At 49.3% G+C, this 27,540-nt stretch overlaps 1 protein-coding gene across 1 annotated transcript; it reads right to left on the reverse strand.

Moving 5' to 3' along the window:
• Positions 1-5,137: 5,137 nt before the first annotated feature.
• On the reverse strand, positions 5,138-26,382 carry DHX34 (DExH-box helicase 34). Its single transcript, XM_001372941.4, has 17 exons — positions 26,256-26,382; positions 22,325-23,302; positions 20,562-20,873; positions 19,619-19,876; positions 19,128-19,230; positions 15,234-15,451; positions 12,893-13,067; positions 11,227-11,420; positions 10,518-10,619; positions 9,841-10,080; positions 9,436-9,609; positions 8,977-9,088; positions 8,623-8,729; positions 8,002-8,280; positions 6,826-7,002; positions 6,449-6,587; positions 5,138-6,199 (listed from the first exon to the last, which is right to left on the reverse strand). Exons 2-17 carry the CDS (start codon positions 23,024-23,026, stop codon positions 6,066-6,068), a joined length of 3,426 nt encoding a protein of 1,141 aa, XP_001372978.3. The 5' UTR covers positions 23,027-23,302; positions 26,256-26,382; the 3' UTR covers positions 5,138-6,065.
• Between the last annotated feature and the right edge of the window lie 1,158 nt (positions 26,383-27,540).

Here is a 27,540-nt window from a genome sequence, read left to right on the forward strand (position 1 = left end):
GTTTATTAAGGATTAAGGATTAAAGAATATACAAGTAAGAAACATGTGCCTAGGCCAGAGGCCTAGACAAAATAACCTCACATCATGGAAGAGACGCCTCTGCTCCAAAACGGAAGTCCAAAAAAGCCCCAAAAACCTTTGCCACCAGCTTAAATCCTTCCTCGATCTCAGCCCACCTTAGAATTCCTGTGAGATTACAAAGCATTTTGGGGAAGTGGAGCAAAGGCTTGTGGGGATTGTAATCCTGTATTCGAGTCTATTTTGTACATAAACTTGATGGAATGGGGTTAGTTTCTTTATGCAGATATTCAATGCTGTTACTAATATTTATAGGTACTATTCTATCACCAGTCTGAGGTTTATGTTCATCTTCATTCTCTTTTAACTGTGTAGAGATAGAAATCTTTCCCTCTATGTTGTGTTGTTCTGGGAATAAGTTTAGTACATCTGCATTTTCCCCTGCATCAGTAGGATGTGTGCCTTCATTCTTTCCCACAGTAGTACATGCATATGTTTCTGGCTGTGTATCTAAGGTGTCTATAGTTATTGAGTCACTGTTCATTCTTTTGCTACCCTCTGCCAGCTGTATGTTTAGATCAGTTAACTCTTTTTTACTACATTGGAACATGAATTTAAAGTATTAGCTGTTTATTTGGCCAGATTCTCCTCTGACACTTAGAATGTTGACTTCAAGTCTGCCATTTGAATCCTTGGTTGTTCTTTCAGTTACTAAAGCTTCCATTCCATTCCTCTTTTCAAATTCAACTGTCATGTCACCTCCATTACTTTGAATAGGATTATTCTTTTCAAATGTAATGTCAGCTTCATTGTCAGTAAATTTTGTATTCTCTAAATCAGTCATGGAAAGTTTCAGCTTCAGGATTCAAATTAGATGTTTTTTCTAAGGGTATCTCTGCCATATAGCTATTGGAAGAATTAACTGAGTTTGGTGGGATGTCATGCAATTCTGTGAATGATTTCAAAGTATTTTCTTCTTTAGTAATCATAACCTGTAGGGAATTGAAATGTTGTTTCTCTGTATCTCTCACTAACTCCTTCTTGAGTTTTTGTGAGTTTATCTCTCTTTTCCTTTTGCATAATTCAATCCCAGTGCCCAATCTACATTGAAAAAAGTTCTCCAAGAATGTTTTGACTTGATTTGCACCTTTTTCCTGTGTGGTTCCTATACAGCCTTTCTCTAAGTCTCTCATCTCAGTTGCTATTTGAGACATGATGTCTTTAACTTCTGCATCTAGCAGTTCTATTTGTCTCTGCATGTCTCTTGATTTATTGAATTTACTTTCACTCACAGATTCACTTTCTTGCACTGAATTTTCACTATTTCTTCTATCTCCATGTACCAAACTACATACATTATAGTCCTGGCTTCATAATTCTCTTCTAACCATGTCTGAATATTTAGGTTTGGCTCCTGATTTAATAGCCTGTTGCATCTCCTGTAAATCAGTTGCCTGTTGTGTGGATTTTAGCTTACAATGAGAACAGCAAGTGGAATTTTGCTTTCTGTATCAAGCTTGTGTAGTTTTGTTGTTTACTTCATATGTCTTTTTCAGAAAACAGTCTTTTATCAGGTGTCCTTTCTTGTGGCAGAAAAAGCACTGTCTAGTTTCTCTCTGTATTGTTTTTGGTTTATAAGTAGGTTCTGTATATGTCCTAACTGTTTAGTTTCTTGATTTCCTATATCTCCTTTTCTCTTAAAAATTTCTGTTACCTCTAATTTTTCTTTTAAATCTTGCATTTGAATTATTTTCATGGAGGTAACTAACAGTTTCACGTAATTCAATCAGACTCACAGTATCATATTTTGGGAAGTAATGTTTAAAAAAATTCTTTAAGTGAGGAGTACATCCCTTCAAAAATTGTCTTCTCACGTGACTAGTAGATTCTTCACTATTTGCCTCTAAACCCATAATTGATTCTGCCATTTCAGAGAGATGATCTATGAATGAAGCTGGATGTTCCCCTGTATTTTGCATGAGTTTATCAAATCTTGCCCATGCATTAGGCTGTGAGCAACAGAGCTTAATAGCTTGGAGCAAGTCTTCCCTACATTTTCTTATGTAGGTCATGCTTGTGGGATTTGCAAAATCAAGGTCTTCCCTTTGCTCCTCTGTGGGCCAACTAGTCAGATTGTTATCTGACCTGGTCTTCTCAATGAATTGGCGATGCTCATGGAGACTAAACAGTTCAGACAAGAGAAGTTCTACATCTTGGAAATCTGGATCAAAGATCCTGAAAGCATGTTTCAGTTCTTTCTGCATCTTAAAGGGTTGATCCATAAATTTTGGAACCCTTTTCTCCAGTGAATCAAGTTCCTGGGTTGTAAACTGTCTGCACTTTAGATTGTAATATACCAGTTGTACTTGATAATTTAGTGACCTCCTTTAGTGGAAAATTTTTTTCAGGTTCACTATCAGACTTAGTGTCCTTGTCACTGTCACTTTCTCTCTTTCTCTTTGGGTGCACTATCTGTCTGGCCATTGTCCTTGTCCTTAATCTGGTCTAACTCTTTTTCCTTGATAAATTCCTCAAACAAGATCTTAATAACTTTTTCCAAGTTAGTATCTACCACCATTATCTTTGCTGCCTTTTGGGGGATTACAAATCTATAGATATTCTTCAAATAGGTCAGAGTCTGTAAAGGTGTCATAGAAATTATGTAAACTTGAGTCAAAATCTGCCAGAGTATAGTTTCAGTCTGAAATGGCAACTGGAGTATGAACATGGTGGTGTTGCCAATATAATCCAGAGAATCAAAAATCATGTTGATTTTTTTTAAAATCTGCTATAGAGGATGTTATAGACCCAAAATCCAGTAATGGCTGCCAGCACAACAGCTCCACAGAGCACTTGTTTAAACATTTTTTTTTTCTTGCTGTTTCTTAGGAATTGTAAAGTTCAGTCTTTTAGGGGTGCCAATCTGTAATAGATGATATTTTGAGGTATATTTGATGGATACTAGATAACTTCTTCTTTTTGCCTAACCTCCTCCCTTTTGTACCTCCCTCTTCAGAAGCCTTTCAGCCTCCCCTCCCACCTTCTTCAGTCTCCTTCAAGTCACTCAGTGTGAGCTGTGAGGTTTCAATGAAATAGTTCTTAATCTTCTTTGTCAAACAAGGGGTTTATTTGGGGAAGACAGGACAAGGATGGAGGATAAGGTAAGAGGGTTGGGGTTTTCCCTATTATCTACAATGAGTCTTAGGTTGGAGGATATTGAGAAAAATGGCAATTCAGTCACTACCATGAAACAGAACTAGTCAGAGAACTATAAGGACAATTGTCCTGCTTCTCTTTCTGCCTTCAAATCAGCCAGGCCACCTCTAACTTGATTATCCCAAGTCCCAGAGATAAAACCAGCTTCTTCCTTTAGTCAGCCAGAAAGCCCCAAAGCCCAGAAAATCCAGTCAAACAGTTGACTCTTGCCTCCAACTGTTTCCCAGTCACATTCCAAATAGAATCTTCATTTGACTGACAGATGATCAATCTCCAGCTTCTTGCCTTGCTGCATGCCTTGTAAATTCTCTCCTCCACAGCAATTTGGAACTATGCCCAAGGGCTATAAAACTGTGCATATTCACTGATCTGGGAATGCCACTACTGGGGGTGTATCCCAAAGAGATAAAGGGAAAAGGACCTACTTATACAAAAATATTTATAGCTGTTCTTTTGGTTCTGGCAAAGAATTGGAAACTGAGTGGATGTCCATGAACTAGGGAATGGCTGAACAGATTGGGGTATCTGTTGGTGATGGAATATGATTGTGCTATAAGAAAGAATAAGCAAGATGATTTCAGAAAAAAGCTGGAAAGATCTGCAAGAACTGATGCAGAGTGAAATAAGCAGACCTGGGAGAACATTGTACACAGTAACAGCAATATTGGACGATGATCATCTGTGAAAACTTGGCCCCCTCTCAATCTGGGACAATCCTGAAAGACTTCTGACGGGGAATGCTCCCCACCTCTGGAGAAAGAACCAGGGGAGTCGTCTTTCCCATCAGTGTATTTTGTGGCTTTGTTTTGGGGTTGGGTTGTATATGGGTTTGCTCTCACAACAGTGGCCAACATGGAAGTGTTTTGCATGACAATACAAAATGAGAAAAAAAAATTTGGGGGGAAAAAGAACTTGCGCTGATATTCTCCATTGAATCTCCCCAACCCTTCCCAGAGAGCCACCTCTCATAAAGGAACTTTGGGGTGGCAGTGGGGGGCTTCAGTGAAACTAAACAACATGTCAAAAAAATCTGATGTTCTATGCAGCGCTCCACACACCCGTGGTCTCCCACATCTGCCTTCTTGTGCTTTCTTGGTGGCAGGCATTCAAGCTCAATTATTTCATTGTCCTTTGGTTTACATTGTTTTAATCACAGTAGTCTGGTCTTCCTGGGCCCATTTTCCTCACTTTGCATCTGTGCCTCTAAATTTATGCTTCTCTGTACTTGTAGTTCTTATTTCCTATGGTATTCATTTACCACAATCTAGCTATTTCCCAATGGAAGGGCATCCACTGCTTCCAACTGTTTTGGTTACTACAGAAAGTGCTATTATATTCTGGTACAGACAGGGCCTTTCTTTTGGTCACTGACCTCCTTGGACTATGTGCCCAGCAGTGGTATTTCTGGGTAGAAGGGAATGGACAGAAATTGCCTTCCAGAATGGTTGGATCCATCACAGCTCCACCAACAATGTACCAGTGAGCCGTCAACCCAATGACTTCGACTATTCCCATCTTTTGTCATCTTTGCCAATTTGCTGGGTGTGAAGCATAAATCTCAGCATGGTTTTGATTTGCATTTCTGTTCTTTGGAGCATTCTTTCATAACTTCAAATGGTTTACAATTCTTCTTTGGAATAGTTTGCTTATATCCTTTGCCCACTCATTGGATGGGGAATGGCTTTTGTTCTTAGATATCTGTTAGCTGCCTACATTAACTGGTTTTTATATAACATCATTTATAGTTAATGTGAGTTGCCTACATGGCTAATATGGAAAGCTGTTTGGCAAGACTGCACAGGTCTAATCGATATCAAATTGCTTGCCTTCTGGGAGAGGTGAAGATAGAATTCAGAGTTCAAAATTTCTAAAAACAAATGTTAAAAAATGTTTTAACATGTACTTGAAAAGAGGAAAATACTACAATTTTATTAAAGAGATGCAATACAAAGATTTTTCCCATCAATCTCTTCCCTTCTTCTTCTCAATGCATTCATTTTGTTCAGGTAAAAGTTTTTCAATTTCACATAAATGGAATTATCTTATCTTTTAAGAATTCATTCCCTGCTCATAGCTGTGAATAGCATGTGATCGGTTTCTAAGGTTTTTTTTTTTTAATTATTCAGGAATTGATAAAGGATGTTAAATAGGTCACAGCCAAATGCAAATCCTCAGAGCCCTCCATTAGCACCCTCTCTCCCTCCGTTCAGCCATTCAACAATTCCCCTCGCATACATCTAATCTGGGCATCTTCTCCCAAGTGCAGCACGAAAAGCTGCCAATACTCAGCGTCAGGAAATTCTTATCTGAGTCTTGCCCTCATCTACCAGGGAAAGGAAAGGACAGGTCAGGACAGGAAGTGAGATTCCCCTCTGAAGACTCGTTCTGAGAGCAGCCATGCTGGTGCCTGGAGATCCCGGCTCGCTCTCAGAATCGTGCCAGCTGGCCATCCTCAGCTACAGCTCGGAGGAGACAGAATAGGGCAGCTCTGGGTCTCATCTCTCGACTTCTCCAGGAGCCCTGGACATGGCTGCGGACACAAGATGGCGGCCAGGGAAGCTCTCAGCGGAAGGCAGTCGGGCAGTGATGACTGCTGAGGGAGGACTGTCTCCCTTCCCCAAACCACTCATTTCTTGGCAGAGAATCTCGGGGTCTGGAGGGAAAGCCCTGAGACAAGGGGCCGCAAGCCCAGTTATGGCCCAGGTTCTGCCCCAACCCCAGAAGACAAAACCCCACAGCTGACATGGCTGGCCCTACAGGCAGCCAGACAGTATCTTTAACCTCCTAACACCAGCCGTGGGTCCTGGCTGGGCCGCTCGTTTCCAGCCCCATCACAGGTGCTGCTTGCGGTGACGAAGGATCTCCGTGGGTGTGAGCAGCAAGTCCTTCTGGCAGAGCTCACAGTGGTAGGTTCTCTGCAGGGCTGATGCCTGGCGGCTAGATTCAGCCTCCTCATCACTGGCCCCTGGGAAGGGAAGGGGGAGGTGAGAGTCCTCCAGCAGGCTGGGGCAGGAGGAGGCAGTGGCTTCCCGTCTGGGGAATGGGGAAGGGGCCCAAGGAAGTCCCAAGGGTCACCTCTAGCTCTAAGTCCCCAGGTGACTCCGCTGGGCACCCTATTTCTTTATCAGTAAAACAAGGACCCCCAGGGCTTTGTGGAGAAAGTCAAATGCCCCAAGTCCCCCCTCAGCCCTCGGGGCCCCGCTCTCCCACTCACCGGGGGCAGCCTGGTCGGGGGCAGCCTGGCAGGTGTTCTCGTGGCACATCCGCTCCATGGGGGTGAAGGGCATATACAGGGAGCAGTGGGGGCAGCTCCAGAAGGTGCGCAGGCAGTCACTGTACAAGTCTGTGTCGCTCTGGAGGATGCCAGCACTGAGTCAGGGCCCGGAGCCTTCCCCACCCGCCAGAACCCGTTTCTCAGAAGGTTTGGAGTGATGTGTTCCCCCAAGACTCTCCCCATGATCCCCCTGCCTGAGCCCCCGGGAAAGGGAGAGCTAGAACATGCCCCGGCCCTCAGTCTCCCCGTCTATAGGATGCTGGGGTAGATGCTGTGCCAGCCCAGCGCCTGGCACTGTGAGAGGCCCCAGCATTCACCATGAGGCAGTTGTAGGTAAGGAAGCTGGTGACAGTGTAGCCACCCTTGGTGTCGTGAGGGCTCATGGCCGTCTCCCCAAACACAGCTGAGAGCTGGGGGGCAGCTGGGACGGTCTGGGGTCCCACGTAGAGGTTCTGAGCCTCTAGAGCAGTCAGCCTGTGGGTGCTGTAGGACACCTGTGGGAGAGAACAGGGGGATGGGGTGACCTCCAGCCCCCGAATCATTGGCCACCATGTTGGCTTCATCTCAGCCAGGCTGAGTGCAGAGAACAGATGGGAGGGGCCGTGCATGCCATGACACTGTCACAGGTTGATAACTCTGGGTCTATCTAAGATAAAGATCTGAGAGCCCTCATCAGAGGTTGAGTTCTCATGGTCTGTCTGAGAATGGGTCCGAGTGCCCTTGCTGCCACCTTCTTTTTAGCTTCCCATAACAAGATTGCTGAATGTTCCATGAACCCTGGATGATTCCTGGAACCTTTATCTTACCCCAGGTGTCCTATCTTCATTCTCATTACACTTTCCCATGGACTTTTCTCAGGGACGACTGTTTTTATTTCTGCAGTTTGTATCTTCAAAAGATCTACCAGCTTGCAATAAATTCATACCCACTGGCATCAGCATGGGACCCTTCTGACCTCACACTGTGTCTGTGTCTTTGATTCTTATCTTTTCCTCTCACCCTTATCTACAGGTGAGGCCCTTCTAATTTCAACCTTTGTATTTCCTCTTATTATTTTCCCCAACCTTACCTGGGGAACTCTGGTCCCAGTCTTGCCCCACCTGGGGGAGCTTTTAACATGATGCGCTTTGATCCCACTACAATTCCCGTCAGAGATCAGAAGGTGCCTCTGGGTTTGGGATGGCTGGCAGCACCAGAGGGACCCTCAGAGACCACCCGGGAGCTGCCTCCGAGAGAACTCGGCCCAGAGCTGCCCATGGCCAGAGGTCAGCCTGGACCTGCTCCTGTGATTACCAGAGGCAGTGCCCTTGGGCCTGGGCACTGCAGGGTCCCCCACCCCATTCCCCAGGCAGTCTCTCAGCCAGAGCAGATTAGGGGTAGCTGCCAGGCCACTGATATGGGCAGCAGAGCCTCTACCCCAAGGACTTGGCTCCCTGTTTCTCTGGACACTGAGGCCCCTTCCATGTGGCTGGGCTCTGGCCTGGGGACAAGACCTTGGATCTCATGAAGTCCAGCAGGTCCCGGCCCAAGGCTGCTGCCACCTTCCTCTCCGCCTTGAGGGCCATGGCTGCCCTCTCCTCACTGCGTGGCTGGGCCTGGCGGGCCAGCTGCCGGTCCAAGGCCTCTTCCCAGCGGGCCCGGAGGCGCAGAGCCGTTGACAGGAGCTGTGTGGCCCTCTCACTGCTTTCCAGCCGGAACTCCAGCCAGCCATCTGCCACCAGGCGGGAGCAGTCACCATTTGTGTCCAGGCTTCGGCTAAAAAGCAGGACAGCCTGACCCAGGGAAGAGAGAGGAGGGAAGAGTGAGGGGATGGCTGGCAGCCTGCTCGTGCCCGCTCCTCCTTCCTGTGGAAGGTCCCAAAGTCCACCCCGGGCTGTCCACGAAGGGCAGGGCCCAGGGCAAAGGCAGAGGCTGGCATTGAGTCCGCAGCACAGCCTCGCTCCGAGGCTGGGGGACGCTGGCCCTTACATCCTGGGTCAGCTGAGATGACGTGGGGAAGCCCCTCCTGGCTCTAGAGGCCCAACAGCTGTTAGCGTCCACAGCCTGTATGCCCCCTGCCCAGACCCGCACTGACCCAGTGAGAGAGGCCGGGGCCAGGCCATGTGCTGGCTCACCTGCAGGGCCGGGAGGCGCACACAGCTCACCAGGTAGGGCTTGTTGGTCTCCAGAAGAGAGACGAAGGCCAGCAGTTGGTGCCGGCTGCTCAGCCCATCCTTGGAATCTGAAAGGGGCCACGGCTTAGGCCTCCAGAGGGCCCAGAGTGAGGGGCAGGTCTCCCCCTGAGGCCCAAAATCCCAGCCCAGGGCCACGGAGGGCTTGAAGTCGGGAAGTCCTAGGCTCAGATCCCTCTTCAGACCTTCCCAGGGAGTCTCCCTTCCCCTCCATAGGATTCTAACACAAAGGGGGTGGCACTCCTCATGGTCTCTGGATCCCAGGCTCCCCACCTTACCCCTCTGGGCCCGCCTCACCTCTGCCCTTCTCCCGGGCCTCCGTCTGGCCTCCCTGTAGCAGGTCGGGGTTGCTGGCAAAGACCGAGGTCGGGTGAAGCACGGCCCCCTGCTTGCTCTGAGTGTGGAAGAACTGGAGACCACCAGAAGAGCTCAGGTCCTGGGCCAGGCCAGGGAGGCTGGCCCAGGGACGGGGATGCCCCACAGTGTCCATGCTCAGCTCTGCTCTGAATCCTCTGAGAGCTCAGGGCTAGGTGCAACGCCCGGGATGGGCCCCCCTCTACAAGGTGGGGCTGGAACTGCAAGCACCTGCCCCCTCCCAGGGCCACCCTGCCCCTGCTCTTCAAGCCAGACTGGGAGGAAGAGACTTGGGCAGGGGAAGGAGCCTCTCCATTCACATTTGAAATGACAAAGGCACCAAGGGAAGAGACTTGTCCAAGGTCACCTGGGGGGCAGGGCTGAAGGCAGACAGGCACATACCTGGTCCGAGTCCTTGCGGCAGCCATTGAACTGGTCCGGGGTGGCCAGCTGGGGGTAGAGACCTCGGCCCAGCACGAGCTTCAGCAGGGCCAGCTGGTCCCGGGACAGGTCCTGGGCAGAGCTGGCCGCAGCCTGGAGCTGACCCATGTCATGTCGAAGTTTGAACTTGACATCCTGGAAAGGAGATGGGGGGAAGGTCCTGAGGGAGGCGGCCCCGGGCTGCCAGGTGACCCCTTCTGGATCAGTGAGGCTCAGGGTCTGGAGGTGCACCCCAGCCGGAGAGCCAGCGGGAACCCCAGTGGGCATCGCCTGTCTGCCGAGAGCTCCCAGAGAGCACGGGGAGGGCAGAGGCGAGGAGGACCCTCCATCAGGGGACAGAGCCCACATGCCAGCCAAATGCCCCACCTGGATGTCCACAGCGTGGGCACCTTCCCTGGCCCGTGACGCCTCTGCGTCCTCATCGCTGGACGAGCCGCCCTCCAGGGCCTCGAGCCGCAGGACCTTCCGCTTGCGGCCCTCAGACTCCTCATGCTCCCGCTTCAGCTGGTACAATTCCCGGCGTTGGCGGTGCTGCTGCTGGCGGCTGTAGCTGTCCGCTGGGGCCGGCCTGGCCTCGGCCAGCAGTCCGTGGTCCTGCAGCAGCCCCTGCTCCAAGAAAGGCCGCAGGCAGGAAGTGAGAGGCCCGGGCTTGCCCAGGCACACACACCACCCTGCCCCGGTCTTTTCCTCCCCTCTGGTGCCAGGGAAGGCTCTGCCTGTGCTCTGAGCAGGCTCTGGGCACCTGCACAGAGAAGAGGCATCGGGCCTGAGTGACCAGAAGAGTCCCAGGGGCACAGACTGTGTCCCTCTTGTCTTTGTACCCTAAGTTTCTATCCCAGGTCTGGCCCAAGCTTGGGGCTCCCCAGGTCCCCCAGGGCTGCCACTGCAGTCTCCACAGTGGGGCCGACCCCTGAGCCTTTCCTCCACCGGGCCTCGGCTCACTCCACACTTCTGGGTGGTCTGGGGATGGCCGGCCAACACAAGGGAGAGCAGGCCCAGGCTGCCGGTCAAGCCTAGCACTGGCGGGCCTGTCTGGCCCTGACCTTGAACTGCCGGCGCAGGTTGGCGATCTCATACATGCGGTGCTCCTCGAGGCCCCGGCGGCGGCACCACTTCCTGGAGTTGGCGCTCCGGTCTGATTTCACCTGGTGCGGAAGGCGCCAGAGTCAGCGATCGAGGCCCAGAACACATCCAGCCTCCAGCGTGTGGGAAACAGGCCGAGCAGGGAAGCCCAGAGACCCAGTGTGGGGGCAAAGCACAGGCCTGTCCACACATCAGACGTGGCGCCCAGGGGAGGAGCCCTGCGTGCCTGGACTAAGGGCCTCCCGTGGGCCACATCAGCCTCTTCCCCGGCTGCCGCAGGTGCTGCCCGTGGGGCCAAGCAGAACAAGGCTACGGTCCTCGCACACGCACTGCCCCCCCATCCTCTGTCCTTCCGGCTCAATTCTCCTGGTTCCTTCAGTAGATCCCACCCTGGTGGTCAAGCGGGGCAGAAGGTAAGCAGGCCATCACTGCCCTCAGGGCAGCCCCCACCCGGACTCCCCGGGCTCTCTAAACCCCCTGTTTCTCCTTCACACAAACCGTCTAGTGGAGCCTCCTGTGCTGCCCGGGTGACGTGGTCCAGTCCCTGGCCCTAGTCTGGCCCTAGGGAGCCCCCGCCTTGACGGGGAGCAGAGCCTGCCCTCCAGAAGCCCCGGGTCCGAGGGGCGGGGAGGGAACGAGGCACAACCGCCCACCTGACCAGGGGCTCACCTGCACCCACGCATTGAAGGCATTGAGCAGGGTGAAGGGGTCCCCATGGTCACTCTCCAGGGGCTTCCGGGCTGTGCCACAATCCAGGTTGCTCTGAGCGCTTCGCACAAAGGGGGACTGGACGCTCAGGGCCGCTGCCATGGTCAGCACGGGCTCCACCAGGTCAAAGAGGCAGCCCAGGATCAAGATCTTCCCTGGAACGAGCAGGAACGTCGTGGGAAGGGGAGCTCCCGGAGGGAGGGCGAGCTCTCTTCTTCGAATGCCCACGACTCTCCAAACTGACTGAAGTGGAGGAAGGGGCGTCCCCGGCGGAGGGGCTCCCCACCTTTCCCCACGGCAGCCTTTCCGTCCTGGTTCTCCTTCCCAACTGGGTCTCAGGCTCTCAGGGCTCCCAGCTGCTGCCTCCCTCCCCCGATGCCCCCCAGCATACCCTCCCTGGGGGATCCCGGAGGGTGAGGGCAGCTCATTGATAATCTGATTGGGGGCCAGACTGAGATTTCATCATCAGAGAAACCCCGTCCGCTGACACTGATGGCACAGAGTGGCCGGGGCCACTGGGAGGCCAAGTGCAAAGTGACGCCAACCCGTCTGCCCACCCCAGGCACTCTCTCCCCAGGTCTGAGGACCCCCCCCTCCCCCCCCCCCCCGCCTTCTGGTTCTCCTGCTCTCTGGCCACTCCTCTGTCTCCACTGCTGGGTCCTCTTCCAGATCACACCCTCTGACCACCGGTGTCCCCTGGGCTCTGGCCAGGGCCCCCTTCTCTTCTCCCTCCACGCCTGCCCTTGGTGACCTCCTCAGCTCCCCTGGCCAGCTCTCTGCAGATCTACCCTTCCTGCCCCAATCCCTCATCTCCAGCCACCTTTTTGGCATCTCCAGCAGGATGTCCAGCAGCCTAAACTCAGCATGTCCCATACTGACCTCATCATTCTTCCCCTAAGCCTTCTTCAGTACTGTGAGGGCAACCCCAGGCTCCCCCGCCTGCAGGCTCCTGAGCCGAGGGTCACCCCGGCCTCCTTGCTCCCCCCCACATCCACACTGCTGCCAAGGCCTGCGTATGAGGCCTTCTATGTAACCTCTCCCAAGTACGCCCCCTTCCCTCCTGGCACTGCCCATTCCTCCTGAGGGCTGCTCCGGACCTACGTGAGGCCTGTTGTCGCCCCCTTGAGGGCTCAGGCTGGCTTCTGCCTCTTTCTAGATCCCCAGAGCTGTGCACTGTGCCTGGCACACAGTAGACGCGTAATCTTGCAGACTGACTGATGGAGCTTCCAAGAAGCCTTCTTCCACCCCTACCCTGCCATGATGTGAGCAGTCCAGGCTTCCTCCGGTTCAGAGGGTGAACTGAGTCTCAGAGGTGCCCAAAGTTGCCAAGGTAAGGGAGTGCTGCAGCTGGCATCTAGGCCTGGCATTCAAACCTGGGTCAGGGAGTCTGGACTCCCTCCCCAGTCCCAAGGGTGCCCTCAAAGAATCAGAATTTAGAGCTCAGAGTCCTTCTTGCCTGAGCCTCACCCAAAGCTGGACCTGAAACTCCTCTCCTCTGCCCCATCCTGCCTGTCACTCTGCCCTCAGCTGCCCATCTGCCCCAGCATTCCCTTCTGCACAAAAATCTGAAGCTTGTTGAATCCAGGCCTCTGCTCGGAGGCCCCCCCACCCCAGAGTGTGTCCTTACCTATCACCACGTCCACAGGAAGCTCAGAGAGCAGGGTCCCTATGGGCGTGAGGTTCTCCGAGGCATCCAGGGCACCTTGGTCCCGCAGGTAGACAATGGCTGTTTCCAGGCTGGCAGCAGGCGGAGGCTCAATGAAGGGGAAGTTTCGGGGGTCCCCTAGCCCCATACTCTTCATCTAAATCACAGAACAGACTCAGCAGGAGACCTTTCAAGTTTTAGTCCAGAGAGGGCAAGGACTTGCCCAAGTCACAATGTATGGTCAAACCTAAACCTCAGCCATGATATAAGGCTGCTTTGGAAGGAGACACCCCCAAAGAGAAAAGAAGGGGCACCAAAGGGAAGTTATCAACAATGCATCCCATTGCATGCCCAGTGTGTCCTTAATGATCCTTCAAGCCCTGCCAGGCCCTGGAGGGAACCCCTGGGGATAGAGAGGTCTTGGACGGGGACCAAGGATGCCTGCTGGCAGTGGTCTGGACCAATCGCGGGGACAGGCCTACCTTTGGAGATTTGGGACTACGAGGAAGGGGGTCAGACACCCGCTGGTCATTCGCCTCTCTTTAGGAATCATGGGGAGCCATGGGCAAAAAGTATGTTGGGAGTCAACAGCTCTGCCCCTCACAGGACTGTGCATTTTGGGGGAGCTCCCCAAACTGGACAATGTTGCCCACTCCCATCTCTGGGAGAGTGGGGACACGCCCAAAAGACCGGCTAGCTGGGTAAGACTGGGAGTTAGCCCAGTGGACAGGGAGCCACCTGGGAAGAAATCTGGACCCAGGTGAGGCTGCCAGCTTCTTCTCTGAGAGTATGACCAACATCCCACCATCTCTGCTCCTGTGATGCTCAGGGACAAAGAAGAAGTATGGGATGGGGGGAGGGTCCTGAGTGCTGACCACCCTGACCAGGTCCTGCCCCTAAGAAGAGATTGCTATGAAAGGGGGAAATGTCAGTGTGTGCTTCTATATGTAAATATAGACTCGAATCCAGGACTTTAATCCCCAGAAATCCTTGCTCCACTTCCCCAGAATGCCCTATAATCTCACTGAATTCTCACCTGGGCTGAGAGTGAGATGGGGTATTTAAACCTGATTGGAAAGGCTTTTGGGGCTCTTTTTGACTTCCGTTTTGGAGCAGACGCGTCTCTTTCATGATGTGAGGTTATCTTGTCTAGGCCTCTCTGGCCTAGGCATGTGCTTTCTTATTCTGTATTTTCTTTAATCCTTAACCTTTAATAAACCTCATAAAAATATAATACTCCTTGCAGAGAGAAATAAATTTCTATCTTGCCTTAGTCTCCCAATTTTAGTCTACATATATGGAACACGGGCATACACGGAAAAATTCATTATACAAAACCTGAGTATAAAGACGTCTTTTACTACCAAAGTATGCTCCATGTTTTCTTTTTCCTTTTAAATCTTTACCTCCCATCTTAGAAATCAATACTAACTATCAGTTCCAAGGCAGAAGAGTGGCAACTGGGGGTTAAATGACTTGTTCAGGATCACACAGCTAGGAAGTGTCTGAAGTCACATTTGAACCCAGGACTGCCCATCTCCAGGACTGGAGTTTTATCCACTGAGCTATTTAGAAGTTTTTGGGTTTTTTTTTAAATTTCCAATAATGTTTCAGGAATTTTCCTGAACACCAAGAGTGCAACGATGGCAAGATGACTAACTTCGAGAACCCAGTTACAGGCTCCCCACGGGTACTACCAGTGTTGCTGCACTGGGGGAGGGTTTGTCCTCTATTTGGATCAGCAGTCTCATATCCCCTACCCCCTCAGGTTCTCTAATCCTGGTCCAATTAGTTACCTTGTTTGTTCCCCCTCCACACCTCTGCATACATCCCCTTCTCCCCATCCCCTCTCAGAACCCCAACTCCCTTCATGACTCAGCTCAGGTCACAAGATCAAGAATTTGTAGCTGAAAGGGTGTTAGAGGCCAGGAGGAAACTTAAGCAGACAGGGGGGAAATGACTTGTCCACAGTCACACAGACAGGATCTGATCTCGGTTCCTCCTCCGTTGTTCAATAAGAGGTCTTTCCTCATCCCTACACTTGGCAGAGCCTCCCTCAACTCCCAAAAATGATGCTGTACTTCCACTGTCCACCTTTTATACCCATTTATCTGAGGTGCTTTACCAAATGTCACAGCCCAGGTAACAGGAAGAAATAATTTGTTCCCATTTTACTGATGAGAAAACTGAGGCTGAGCAAGGTGAGAGGAAGAAACCTGCCTAGCTAGGGCCATGCAGCAAAGCAATGACACGGAAATTAAAACCCAGGACTTCTCTCCATGCCCTGTCCTCTGCCCAGGAAGAGCCCTGGTCTCCTACCTACCTGCAGTACCAAAGCATCCAGGGCCACTCTCTGGATCTCTGGGACAGGGTAGGGAGCAAAGTCGTCATAGTCGGATTCTGCATATAGACGATAGCACACACCAGGCCCCGTGCGGCCAGCTCGGCCCTTCCTCTGCTCAGCACTGGCCCTACTGATCCAGAACTCCTGCAGCCGCTGTAGCTTGGCCTTGGGGTCAAAGCTCATCTCCTTCACTTTACCTGGAGGGCAGAGGAGAACATATCAACCCATCTGCTGAAGCCACAGAACCCACTGGGCTACGACCACATGCTTAGTGCTATGGAGAGAGCTAGACGAGATGGTTTCTAAGCGCCCACCCAGTTCTCATCATCTGATCTACTCCTTCACTGGGGGGCTCTGGACAAGACTCTTCCTCCCTTGGCCTCAGTTTCCCCATTTATAAAATGAGGGGGTATCTGAGGTCCCCTTAAGCCCTGAAGGTCTATCTTTATGCTGACTTGTAAGTGCTGCCAAACTTTAAAGAAAGGAGAGGTCAGTGTTGTGGACTGGAAAAGGTCACAAAAGACTTCCTGGAGGTGATGGGGCTTAAGTTGTGGCCTGGAGGACAGGGCAGCTAGAGAGAGTGAGGAGAAAGGTTTTGCCTGGGCCAGCCCTGCAGGACCACAGGATAGAGGGACAAGGCTGCAGAAGGAGCTCAGGCCATGGAGGAAAGGACCTTGGTTTGGTTCCCAACTCTTCTAGTTCTTTCCAAGTTTTTAAAAAGTTAGCATGCCCACCGCTTCTTATGGTGCAAGAGTATTCCATTACAACTACATACCAGTTGGGCTATTCTCCAATTGATAGGCATCCTCTCAGCTTCCAATTCTTTGCCACCACAAAGAGAGCTGCTAAAAATATTTTGGAATATAATGGGTTCTTTTCCTCTTTCCCTGATACCCTTGGGAAACAAAATCTTGCAATGACACTGCTGGGTCTAAGGTTTACACAGTTTTACAACTCTCGGGGTACAATTCCAAACTACTCACCAAAATGGTTGGATCCATTCACGGATCCACCAACACTGCATTCACGTCCCCATTTTTCCACATTCCCCCAACATGTCATTTTGCCCTTTTGTAAATTTAGTCAGTCTAATGGATGTGAGGTCATATCTCAGAACTGTTTTGGTTTGCATTTCTCTAATCAGTAGTGAATTAGAGCATTTTTTCATATACCTATATATGGCTTTGATTTCTTCATCTGAAAATTATCTCTTTGTATCTTTATCATTTGGGAGATGGCTCTTATTCTTATAAATTTGACAAAGTTCTTAATATAGGAGACCTCTATCCGAGAGGTTATCTATAAAATTTCCCCTTCAATTTTCTACTTTCCTTCTAAACTTGGCTACACTTGTCTTATCTGTACAAAACCTTTTCAATTTAGTGGCTCAAAATTATCCATTTTACATTTCACAATGTTCTCCATATGCTGCTGACTCATAAATACCTCCTCTATCCACAAATCTGATAGGTAATATGTTCCCTGTTCTTCTAATGCACTTATATCTCTTTTTATGTCTAGATCATGTATCCATTTTGATTTTAGTGAATAGGCTGTAAGATATTGGCCTATACCTGGTTTCTACCAAACTAGCTTCTAACTGTCCCAGCAATTTTTACCAAAAATGGATTTCTTATCTCCAAAACCTGAATCTATGTTTTTGTCAAATACAAGGTTGCTATAAACTTACTCCGCTGTTTGTTGTGCATTTGCTCTGTCCCACCGATCTACCTTTCTATTTCTTAGCCAGTTCCTGAAAGTTTTGATAATTACTGCTTTGTAATACAATTTAAAATCTGGTACTGCTAGACCTCCTTCCTTTATGTTTTCTAGAAATTAATTATTTTAATATTCTTGATCTTTTGTTCTTCCAAATGAATATTATTATTTCTTCTAACTCAATAAAATAATTTTTTTGTCATCTAAGTAAGATGGAATTCAATAACTAGTTTAGGTAGGATGGTCATTTTAGTTATATTGGCTCTGCCCATCCATGAACAATTACTATTTTTCCAATTATTTAGATTTGACTTTATTTGTGTAAAAAGTGTTTTATAATTATATTCCTATAGTTCGTAGGTTTGATTTGGTAGCTAAGTATTTTATTCTACCTGTGATTATTTTTAGTGAAGTATCTCTTTTTCTCTCTTCTTGAAGGACTTTGTTAGTGATGTTCAGAAATGCAGATGATTTATATGGGTTTATTTTCTATCCTGCTACTTTGCTAAAATTATTGATAGTTTCAATTAACTTTTTAGTTGAATTTCTAGGATTTTACACATGGATCATCATGCCATCTGCAAACAAGAGATAGTTTTTCATTTCCTTTTTGCCCATTTTGATTCCTTCCATTTCTTTTTCCTCTTTGACTACTGCTAGTCATTTCTAATACTATGTTAAATAATACTGGTGATAATGGGCATCATTGTTTCACTCCTGATCTTACTAGAAGGCTTCTAGCTTCTTCCCATTATAGAATATTCTAGCTAACAGTTTTAGGTAGAAGTTTCGATTCATTTTAAGAAAAACTCCATTTATCCCTATGCTTTCCAATGACTTTAATAGGAATGAGTGTTGTATTTTGTCAAAGGTTTTTTCTGCATCTATTGATATCAATGGTTTTTATTTCATTATTGATATTATAAATCATGTTGATAGTTTTCCTCATGTACATTCCTGGGATTTAGACCAGGCTCAGTTCCATCAACGGTTTCATCACAATGTATTATCTTTGTGATGCATTGTTGTAGTCTTCCAGCTAGTACTTTATTTAGGATTTTTGCATCCACATTCATTAATGAGATTGGTCTATAATTTTCTTTCTCCACTTTTTTCTCTTCTTGGTTTAGGTGTCAGTACCATATTTGTTTTATAAGAGGAATTTGGTAAAACCCCTTCTTTACCTTTTATTTCAAATAATTTATTTAATCCTAAAATGAGTTGATCTTTAAATGTTTGGCAGAATTCACTTATAAATTCATCTGACCCTGACGCTTTTTTCTTAGGAAGTTCATTTGTGGCTTGTTCAATTTCTCTTTCTAAAATGGGTTTATTTAGATGTTCTATTTCTTGCTCCAATTGTCTAGGCAGTTTATTTTTTGAGAGTGTTCTTCCATTTCTCTTCCACTGCTAAATTCGTTTTCATGTAACTGAGCAAAATAACTCCTAATAATTGCTTTAATTTCATCTTCACTGGTGGTATATTCACCCTTTTCATGTTAAGGCTAGTGATTTGGTTTTCTTTTCTCCTTTTCATCTGATTAACCAATAGCTAATCAATTTTGTTAATTTTTCATAAAATCAGCTCCTAGACATATCAATTCAATGGTTTTCTCACATCAATTTAATTGATCTCACCTTTAACTTTTAGGATTTCTAATTTGGTGTTCAGCTGGGGATTTTTAATTTGTCCTTTTTCTAGATTTTAAATTTTTTAAATTTCCACCTGTATGACTTGAGGCAATCAGCCAATTCAAGTCAATCAACTGGCAAACACTGAATGCCAGGGGCATAAAGACAAAAGCAAACAGCCTCTCCCCTCATTGGTACAGAAGGGGGCTTGATGGGCTAGCCTCTGAAGTCCCTCCAGCTCCGGGCCTCAGCTTCCTCCTCTGGAAGATAAAGGAGTTGGCTCAGATGACCTCTGAGGTCCCCTCCAGACTCTATCTCTATCTAAGACATGGGCTGGGGGGGATTCCAAGGAGGGGGAAAAGTGTTCATGGGGGGGAAGGGAGGGGCAAGGCCTGCACTTGTTCCTACTGCTGACATTCTGGAGTTCTGTGCATCTCTGAAGTGGGCTGGCCTCTGCCAGGGTCAAAGGGACACAGGACTCTGAACATCATAGAAACAGAGGGGAAGAGGGGAGACTCTCACCAGAATCCAACACAAATCGGACGCCATCGATGGTCACTGAGGTTTCTGCGATGTTGGTAGACAGGATACATTTTCGTACCCCAGGAGGAGCCACATCAAATACCTGGGAGGCGCAGAGGAGGGTGAAAACAGAATTAGTGCTCCCGGCCTTAGAGCCCAGGGTGGCCTTCACTGGGGGAAGGGAGGGATGGGAAGGAGGGGGAAGAGGCGGGCGATCTTCACAGGGCTGGTCCAAGGGGGGCTGATATCCAATACTAGGACAGTTCTAGCACTGCCACATTTGGCCCCCTGTTCAGCACTCCCCCTAACTGAAATGCAACAAAGATACAGAGATGGGAAGAGACAGACAGAGACAGAGAGAGGGAGAAGCAAAGGAATAGCGTGGGGGAAGGGAGAGAGAGGGAGACGAAGAAGTGGGGAGGATGGAGAAAAAGAGGGAGCTTATTTGACCTGGAGTCACATGTGCCCACCCTCCCCCCCAAGTCTGTCACCTTGTCCTGGTCCGTGATGGAGAGGGCACTGTGCAGGGGCAGTACCACCCAGCGTTTGGTGTGGGCAGCATATGGCTGGAAGGCCTCGAGCACTGCACTGATCTCAGCCATGCCACTGAGGAACACCAGCAGGTCACCTCGCTCCTCCGGCGGGTACTTGTGGTCAATGGCCTGCAGCACACGTAAGAATGGCCTCGGGTCCAGCTTCTCTGACTTGGACGTTGGCGCTTCCTCCTTTGGCACTGGCTGGTAGATGACCTGCAGTGAGAAACAGGCCTCGTGCGTCACATCCTCAGCAGCAGCCTCTGGGGATCAGTGAGCACAAGGGGGGCAGCAGTGCAGGGGCTCTCAGATCTGGAAACAGGCATAAGAGATCCTGGCTCACAGCTCTTCTCCTCGATGAGAGCTCTGCTGTGGCAGTGTGCTTGCTCCAAACTCCCCTGCCATGGGGACCCCTGATCCGAAGCCAGGCTCCCTACACCACGAGGCCTCTCCAATGTTTGTCACTAGTTTATCAACAGTGTTCAAGGACACTGAGGCTCCTGGCCAAATCGCAGACATGGGGCAGCTCGGAGCCTCGAGGCGAGTCCCCTGGAATTGACAGACTACCAAAGGGACGAATCCCACAGGGCCCAGCATTCCCTCAAACGCCTCACCATTTGGGTCTCTGCACTGTACACTGTGAAGAAACAGAAAGGGAAGGGGCCTTGGAAACCATTCCTCATGTTACGTACAAGGAATAGAGGGCAGAGCGTGGTGGAAGGGCCTGCCCACACCTGGTTCCCTCCTTGGGGATGGAGCCTCTAGCTTAGGGAAGGGGTCAGCTTGTCATCTTGGTCAGCTCATGTTACCCAGGAGAGAGGGCCACCCTGGGGAGGGGAGACAGGACCAGGCCCTCAGCTGGGCAGGAGCAGGGCCAGCGGCACCTGAGGGAGGCACTGACCGTGATGGGGAACAGCCTCCCGGGCACCTGCACCACCGGCGCATGGCCAAAATAGCTGGAGAAGAGGCTGATGTTGATGGTGGCCGACATGAGGATGAGCTTGAGGTCTGGGCGGGCGGGCAGCAGGCGTCGCAGGACACCCAGCAGGAAGTCGCTGTGGAGGTGGCGCTCGTGGACCTCATCCACAATGAGCACCTGATACTGGGGCAGGCCTGGCTCGCGCTGGATCTGCCGCAGCAGGAGGCCCTCTGTCAGGAACACGATCTTAGTGGCTGGAGAACGCGTGCTCTCAAAGCGGATCTGGTAGCCCACCTGGAGAAAGGCAGACGATGGAAGAAGGGACCCCAACCCGTGCCCCTGGGCCAGCCTGGCTCCACAGTGCCGTCACACAAAGAGGAAGATGCTTGTCCGGGTCCTGAGGAGTTAGCAAAGAGGGCCTGGTCTCCGAATTCCCAGGCCTTGACTGACTGCCCTTGTCCCTGACAACCAGTCTCAAGGCCTGGCAGTTCTCCCTGCCCAAAGGCCCTCGAGTGTGCCCCCTTCTCTGTCTAAGATTGTTTTCCAGTCTCTGCCCGTTGTCCCTCAGCCCAGGCCCCCGGCTCCTCTTCCAACAGCCTGGCTCAGGGACCTCCACAGTCCTCAGCATCCACACCGCCCAGCACCCAAGTCTGGCCCCATCTCCTCCAGCCAAGCTAGTTTCTTCCTTGCCATCTAGTGACCTCATTCGGACCTCCCCGCTTCACTGGACATTCTGGGCTGAAGAGCCTCAGAGCCTCCTACCCCAGCAGGAAGCCTCTGGGCCATCCCTGCCAAGTGGTGACCCAACCTCTGTGTGAGATGGAGATGCCACCGCCGGCCACCCAGCCAGGCTGACTACAAGTTCTGGCTCACCCCGTCCCCAATTAGGCTGCAGCCTGGTGCCTCTGCTCCTACCAGAGTGACCTAGTAAGAATGGCCCGGATGGTGGTCCAGGAAGGCCTGGCTTCACTAGTTACTCCTACCAGTTACAACATTTGTACTGGGCTTTGGGTTTGGTGGATCACTAGCATACAGCACCCATTCAGTCCTCACAACCATCCGGGGAGGTAACTGCTGTCATCGCCATCTTACAGATGAAAGACTGATCTCGATCAACCAATAAACATGAATTGGGCGCCCACTCTGTGCCTGGCACTGGGCTGTGTGCCAGGGATCCAAGAAAAGCAGAAATAGAGAGTCCCTGCCCTCAAGGAGCTCAGAATCTAACGGGGGAGACAACATGCAACAGATAATCAGGGCAAGCTCTCAACAGACTAAAGAGGAGATAATGACAGAGGGAAGGCTTCCTGGAAGAGAAGGGATTTTAGCTGGAATTAGAAGGTAGTCAGGGAGTCCAGAATTGGAGTGGGGGAAAGAGAGTGCTCCAGACAGGGGGAATAGCCAGCCTCAGCCCAGAGCCACAGAGCTAGGAACTAGGATTTGAATTCAGAGCTCCTGAGTGCAGGCTCCCAGCTGCCCATGTGTAGTGGGAGGATGACAAGCTGTTATCCAGGGTCAGTGACCCAACTCTGATCCCCAGTTTTCTCTCTCTGCATCAGCGCCAGCACAGAGACATGCGGCTCCCCTCACAATGGCCCTAGGGAGAGCCAGTACCTTTAACCCCACTTTACACGCGAGGAGGGAGCATGCCACCTGTCCTGACCTAGGCTCTCCAGCGGTGGCCCGTCACCCCGCCCAGCTCAGTCCAACACCCTATGCGCCAGAGGTCACCCTGGCCTGCTTACCTGGGATCCATACTGGCTGAGGCTCTCAAAGCTAACACGCTTGGCGAGAGAGATGCATGCGATTCTCCGGGGCTGGGTGCAGGCCACGTGGCTGAAGCCGGCAGCCAGCAGGTACTGGGGCACCTGTGTGGACTTGCCACAGCCCGTGTCCCCAGCCACGACCACCACCTGGTGTTCCTGGAGGGCCTGCAGCAGGTGCCGCCCATATCGGGCCATGGGCAGGGCCGCCCGCTCCCGCTGCAGCTTGGCCAGCTTCCCAAAAGCCTGCTTCTGCCCAAAGTCTAGGTAGTGCAGGACAGCCCGGCGGAATTCTGCCAGCCGGTCGTGGGGCAGCTGGCTGCGGCTCCCTCTCAGTTCACTGACTGGCTCTCCCTTGCCGCTCAGCAAGGCCAGATTGATGCGGTAGCGAGGGTCATAGGTGGCAGGGAGGTCAGCCAGGGCTGTGCCTCTGGGTCGCGGTGGGGCCTGAGCCTCGGTTGGCCTCTTGGCCTCCAGGCCTGCCTTAGATCTCTGGAAGGTCTGCAGGCGTTCGAAAAAGGCCCAGAACTTGCGGCAGTCCTCTGAACCCCGGCGGATGACATCCTGGTCCCCAAAGAAAATCTCCTCCAGTTGGCTCCGAGTCTCTGGACAGCCCCAGTCCCACTGTCTGGAGCTCTTGGGCTCCCGGTAGCCCTTGCCCTCTGTCCGTTTGGATGAGGACATGGCTCCCGTCCCATGTGCCTTGGGAGCAGGCTAGCAGCCCACTGACCTCATTCCCTCTGAGGCCCAGGCCCCCAGAGAAGGCAGGGAAGCAAGCACCAGGCTTGAGTCAGACCAACCTCCTGGCTCAGCAGAGATGAGCCGGGAGTGGTGCCTGCCTACTACTTTCCTCCGTAGGGGCAACCTGTCTCCTCTCTGCAGGACAGCAGGATGTTGGGATTTGTGTTGGGTCTCTCCTCAAGGGTGACTGATCATCAGGAATTGGCCATAGTCCAAGGCCTGCAGGGATAAAAAGTAATCTTAAAGCCAGAACACACCAGAGCTAGCAAAGACCACAGCAAGGACAATGTCTGGGAGGGACCTATAAGACAGACCGTCAGGGCTGGGAGTGTCAGAGGTCAAGGGGGCCTTGGAGTCAATCTAGTATAATACCCATAATTTACAAATAAGGAAACTGAGTCTCAGAGACAGCTTTTCCCAAAGACCACACAGCAAGGCAGGGACAAAGCTACAGCTTGAACTCAGGACTTTCCCCACCTTGACATGGTGGCTTTCTCCTTACACAGTGAGGAGATCCAATAGGTTTTCTGAATGAATATTTATTTTATCAGTTTAAGGCACAAAAGCCCCATGTCTACAATTGTCCTCCAGGGTTACTGAAAGGAAAGTGAAGTTACAAAGATGCTGAAGCTGTGAAATGGGATAAATTTACAACTTCAGTCTACAAAGGTAGCTAGTGTTGGAGGCAGACATTTGAAGTCGGGTCCCCCAACTTCAGAATCTTGAAAATCAATCATCTGAGACCTCAGTCTCTCCAGCTACAAAAGTGAAGGAACAAGTCCAGCCCTGCCTCCTTCCAAGAAGCCCGAAACAAGAGGGGAAATGCCCCCCTCCAAGGAACTCCTCACCCAAGTCTTCAGAGGAAACAAGACACATGGGACCTCAGTCAGAAGAGAAGGCCAGCTAAGTCAACTCTTGCCTTTCAAGGAATTCCCTCTACAAAATTCCTGGAAGTGATTACACAACCTTCTATGAGTCCTCCACTGAGAGAAAATGTCCTCATCATGGCAAGCATCGATAACTTGATTTCAGGCTTGCAAAGTATTTAACAGCTACGATCTCATTTAGGCCTCACAATAATACTGAGAGGCAAGGGCTATTATCATTCCCATTTTTCAGATGAGGAAACTGAGGCAGACAGCGGTAGCTTGCCTGTGGTTCTCTCACTGGCACCCCCTCTGACTGTTAACAAATCTGACATCATGCCAGGAATGAGAGGCCTCCCAATCCAAATGGCCTTATTAAGCATCTACTGGGTACAAAACAGATAGGCAGTGTGGTGGATGGACTAGAGAGCTGATTAGCCCAAAGTCTGGAAGCTCCTGGTTCAAGTCCTGCCTGGCACACTTTCCAGTGATGGAACTCTGGTCAAGCCCTAAATGGCAGAGCAAGCCTTGATTGGCATTGATAAAAGGTTAGTTTCCTCACCAGGAGTTCCCTATAGAGGCCACTAGGGGGTGCCATCTGAGTTCAAATCTGGCCTGACGATTCTTTTCTGCCTCAGTTTCCTCATCTACAAAGGAGGAAATAAACCTAATAATAGCACCTACTAAGAATGCATTTTTTACAAATATCATTGTAGCCTCATGATAACCCTGTGAGGAGGGAAAGGCTGTTATTATCAACTTTTTACAGATGCAGAAACTGAAGCAGTTAAGTGATTTACCCAGGGTCACACAGCTAGTGTCTGAGGCCCCTCCTCCTGTGCTCAGGCCCAGTGCTCTGTGCACCAGATGCCCATGAGAGGGGCTGTCATAACTCTCACCGCCCAGATTGTGGAGGGTCAAACGAAATCCTTGCCAAGCTCTTTGCAAATCTCTGAGCACTCTGTAAATGCTGGCTATTTAGCATGCTGCAGTGCTATTGATCATTAATAATAATGATTATTGATCTATTGTATATTATTTATATATTGATATTATTGCCTATATTATTGTTGTGTAATGCTGATATTATTTACATTATAATATTGAACTGTCACATTACATTATTATTGTATAATATTGATAGTGTAATTTTGGCATTATTTACATTATTCTTTAATATTGGAATCTATGTGATATGGCTATTATTTACATTATTATCACATACATTATTTTAGAATATATTATTATATTCCATATCATTTACATTGTTGTATAATATTGACATCATTATGTAATATTGATATCACTTACATTATATATTGTTTTTACTGTGTAATATCAATATTATTTACATTATTACAATATTGGAATTATATCATTTACATTATTACTAAATACTAGTATTACTGGATAATGTTAATTATATTGTTGTGTAAAGTAACATTTACATTGTAGAAGATATTATATTACTATTGTTGACATTACTGTACATTGATATTATGATACTGTTACATATGTTGACATGTGACATTGATATCACTATTTACATTATTGTATAATATTGAAGTTTTGTTGTGTAAGTCTTTGTTATTTTTTACATTAGTATGTAATATTGCAATTACGTGATATGGATATTATTCTCATTACTATATTGATCTCTATATATTTTACATTATATAACATTGACATTATTGTTGCTATTATGTAACGTCGAAATTATTTCATTATAATATTGAAATTATGTGATAGTGATACTATTATTTGTTAGTATTATATATTGATACTATTACTATGTAATAACCAATAATCATTGATTAGGCGACTGCTGTGTGTCAAGGACACAAAAAGAGACAAAAGCCGGCCGCTGCTGCCCTGGCAGGCATTAAAAACCACAGCAGACTGGGTAGTCCTTTGGAAAGGGCGCTGCCTGGGACCCGGGATGTGGGTTCCAATCCAACGCCCGGTTTTTGGGTTGCCACTCTCCCTAGTTCTGAGCCTCAGTTTCTCTTTCTAGAAAGGATTCTGGGGACCCTCTCAGCTGTGTCCTAAGTTTTCATTTCAGGATGGATGCGTCCTGGTCTGGAAAGGGAAACTGAGGTACCGAGAGAGAAGGTCCGTCCCCACCGCCCCGACCGGTTTCCCCTTCTGGAGATTGGGGTGGGAGACACACTTCAGCTCCTCCTCCCAGAGGCATCGCCCCACTCCGAATGGGTACTGGTGACCCCCGAAGAGGAGATAGGGCACTAGATGGACCTCACCGACCTCACCCACCCAACGAACCAGCTCAGGACCCCGCCAGCCCTCACCTCTCCAAGAGGCCCTCACACCCCCACTTCCGGTCCGCTCGCTGCGTGCCTCGCTGCGTCTGCGCGAGCCACCAGGCCCCGCCCCAAGCGTCAGGGAAGGCGGTGCCGCGCGTTGCGTAGAGGGCGGGGTCGGGGAGGAGCCACCGCACTCCCCTCCCCAGGAGCAGCCGGCCAGGGCGTCTGGGAATTGTAGTTCCGCCACGTCTGATTTTGTGGCCCGGAGGACCACAGCTCGCCAAACCCTCTGTTCAGACTCGTGTTCGTAGCTTCCATGGCTCTATCTACTTCCTTAGCATCACCTTCTCCTTTTGCCTTGAATCTTTTTCATCAGGAGCTTTCCCAGTCACTCCCACTTCTCATTATGTGGCCAGAGTAGTTAAGCTTCAGTTTAAAGGAAGAGTCAGTTAATTTCTTTAAATATTGACCGATTTGAGCTCCTTGACATCGGAGAGACTTTGAGAAGTCTTTCCAGCGCCACAATGAGAAAGTGTCCGTTCTACCTCGCTAGGCTCTCCCTAAAGTCCACCTCCCACAGTGGCTCCTGGAAATGTTAGCAATTTGGTCTGCAGTTCGTCTCCCTCTTTAAAGAGATGCTGAAGCCCAGCTTGAGGAATCTTAAGCACAACTTTGCCGGGGCTGAAATGAGCTCAATTGTTCAGTCATTTGAACATTCTTTGACATTGACCTTCTTTAGGATGGAACCGTCTAAGGAGCTTTTACATCCTGTGGCCACCGTTGAGTTTTCCAAATTTGCTGAAATACTAAGTGTGGCACTTTAATAGAATCATCTTTTAGGATGATTTAAGGATTTTAAATAGCTCAGCTGGAAAGCCTTCATTTGCCTTATTGTTAGCAATGCTTCCCAAGATCTACTCGCCTTCATTCTGTAAGATATCTAGTTAAGATTTAGTAACTACACAATCGTGGTTAGCAGTGAAATGTAGATCTTCCTTGTAGAGTTCTTCTGTATGTTTTTGTTACCCCCTTTTAGTCCCTTCTACTTCTGTTAAGTATCTACCATTTTTGTCTTTTATCATGCTCATTTTTGCGTGAAATGCATAGTTCTAATTTTCTTGAAGAGATTTCTTGTCTTTCCCATTCTGTTATTCTCTTCTATTTTTTGCATTGCTCATTTCAGAGAATGTTAATATGTCTCCTTGCTATTCTTTGGAATTCTTCATTCAGTTAGATATATCTTTCCCTTTCCCTTTCCCCTTCTTTCCTCAGCTACCACCATTTTGTTTTCTTGATCTTTTGTTTTGGAATATTTTTTGTTGCCACTTCT

This window comes from Monodelphis domestica, chromosome 4 (assembly GCF_027887165.1).
Source record: "Monodelphis domestica isolate mMonDom1 chromosome 4, mMonDom1.pri, whole genome shotgun sequence".
Classification (NCBI taxonomy): domain Eukaryota; kingdom Metazoa; phylum Chordata; class Mammalia; order Didelphimorphia; family Didelphidae; genus Monodelphis; species Monodelphis domestica.

Coding starts and splice junctions, on each gene's coding strand:
- DHX34 (XM_001372941.4), bottom strand. CDS start 23,026: ATGTCCTCATCCAAACGGACAGAGGGCAAGGGCTACCGGGAGCCCAAG. Junction 10,620..11,226: donor CCTTCAATGCGTGGGTGCAG/GTGAGCCCCTGG, acceptor CTTCCGCACCAG/GTGAAATCAGACCGGAGCGC. Junction 8,730..8,976: donor GGCCCGGGAGAAGGGCAGAG/GTGAGGCGGGCC, acceptor GGCCCCTTTCAG/ATTCCAAGGATGGGCTGAGC.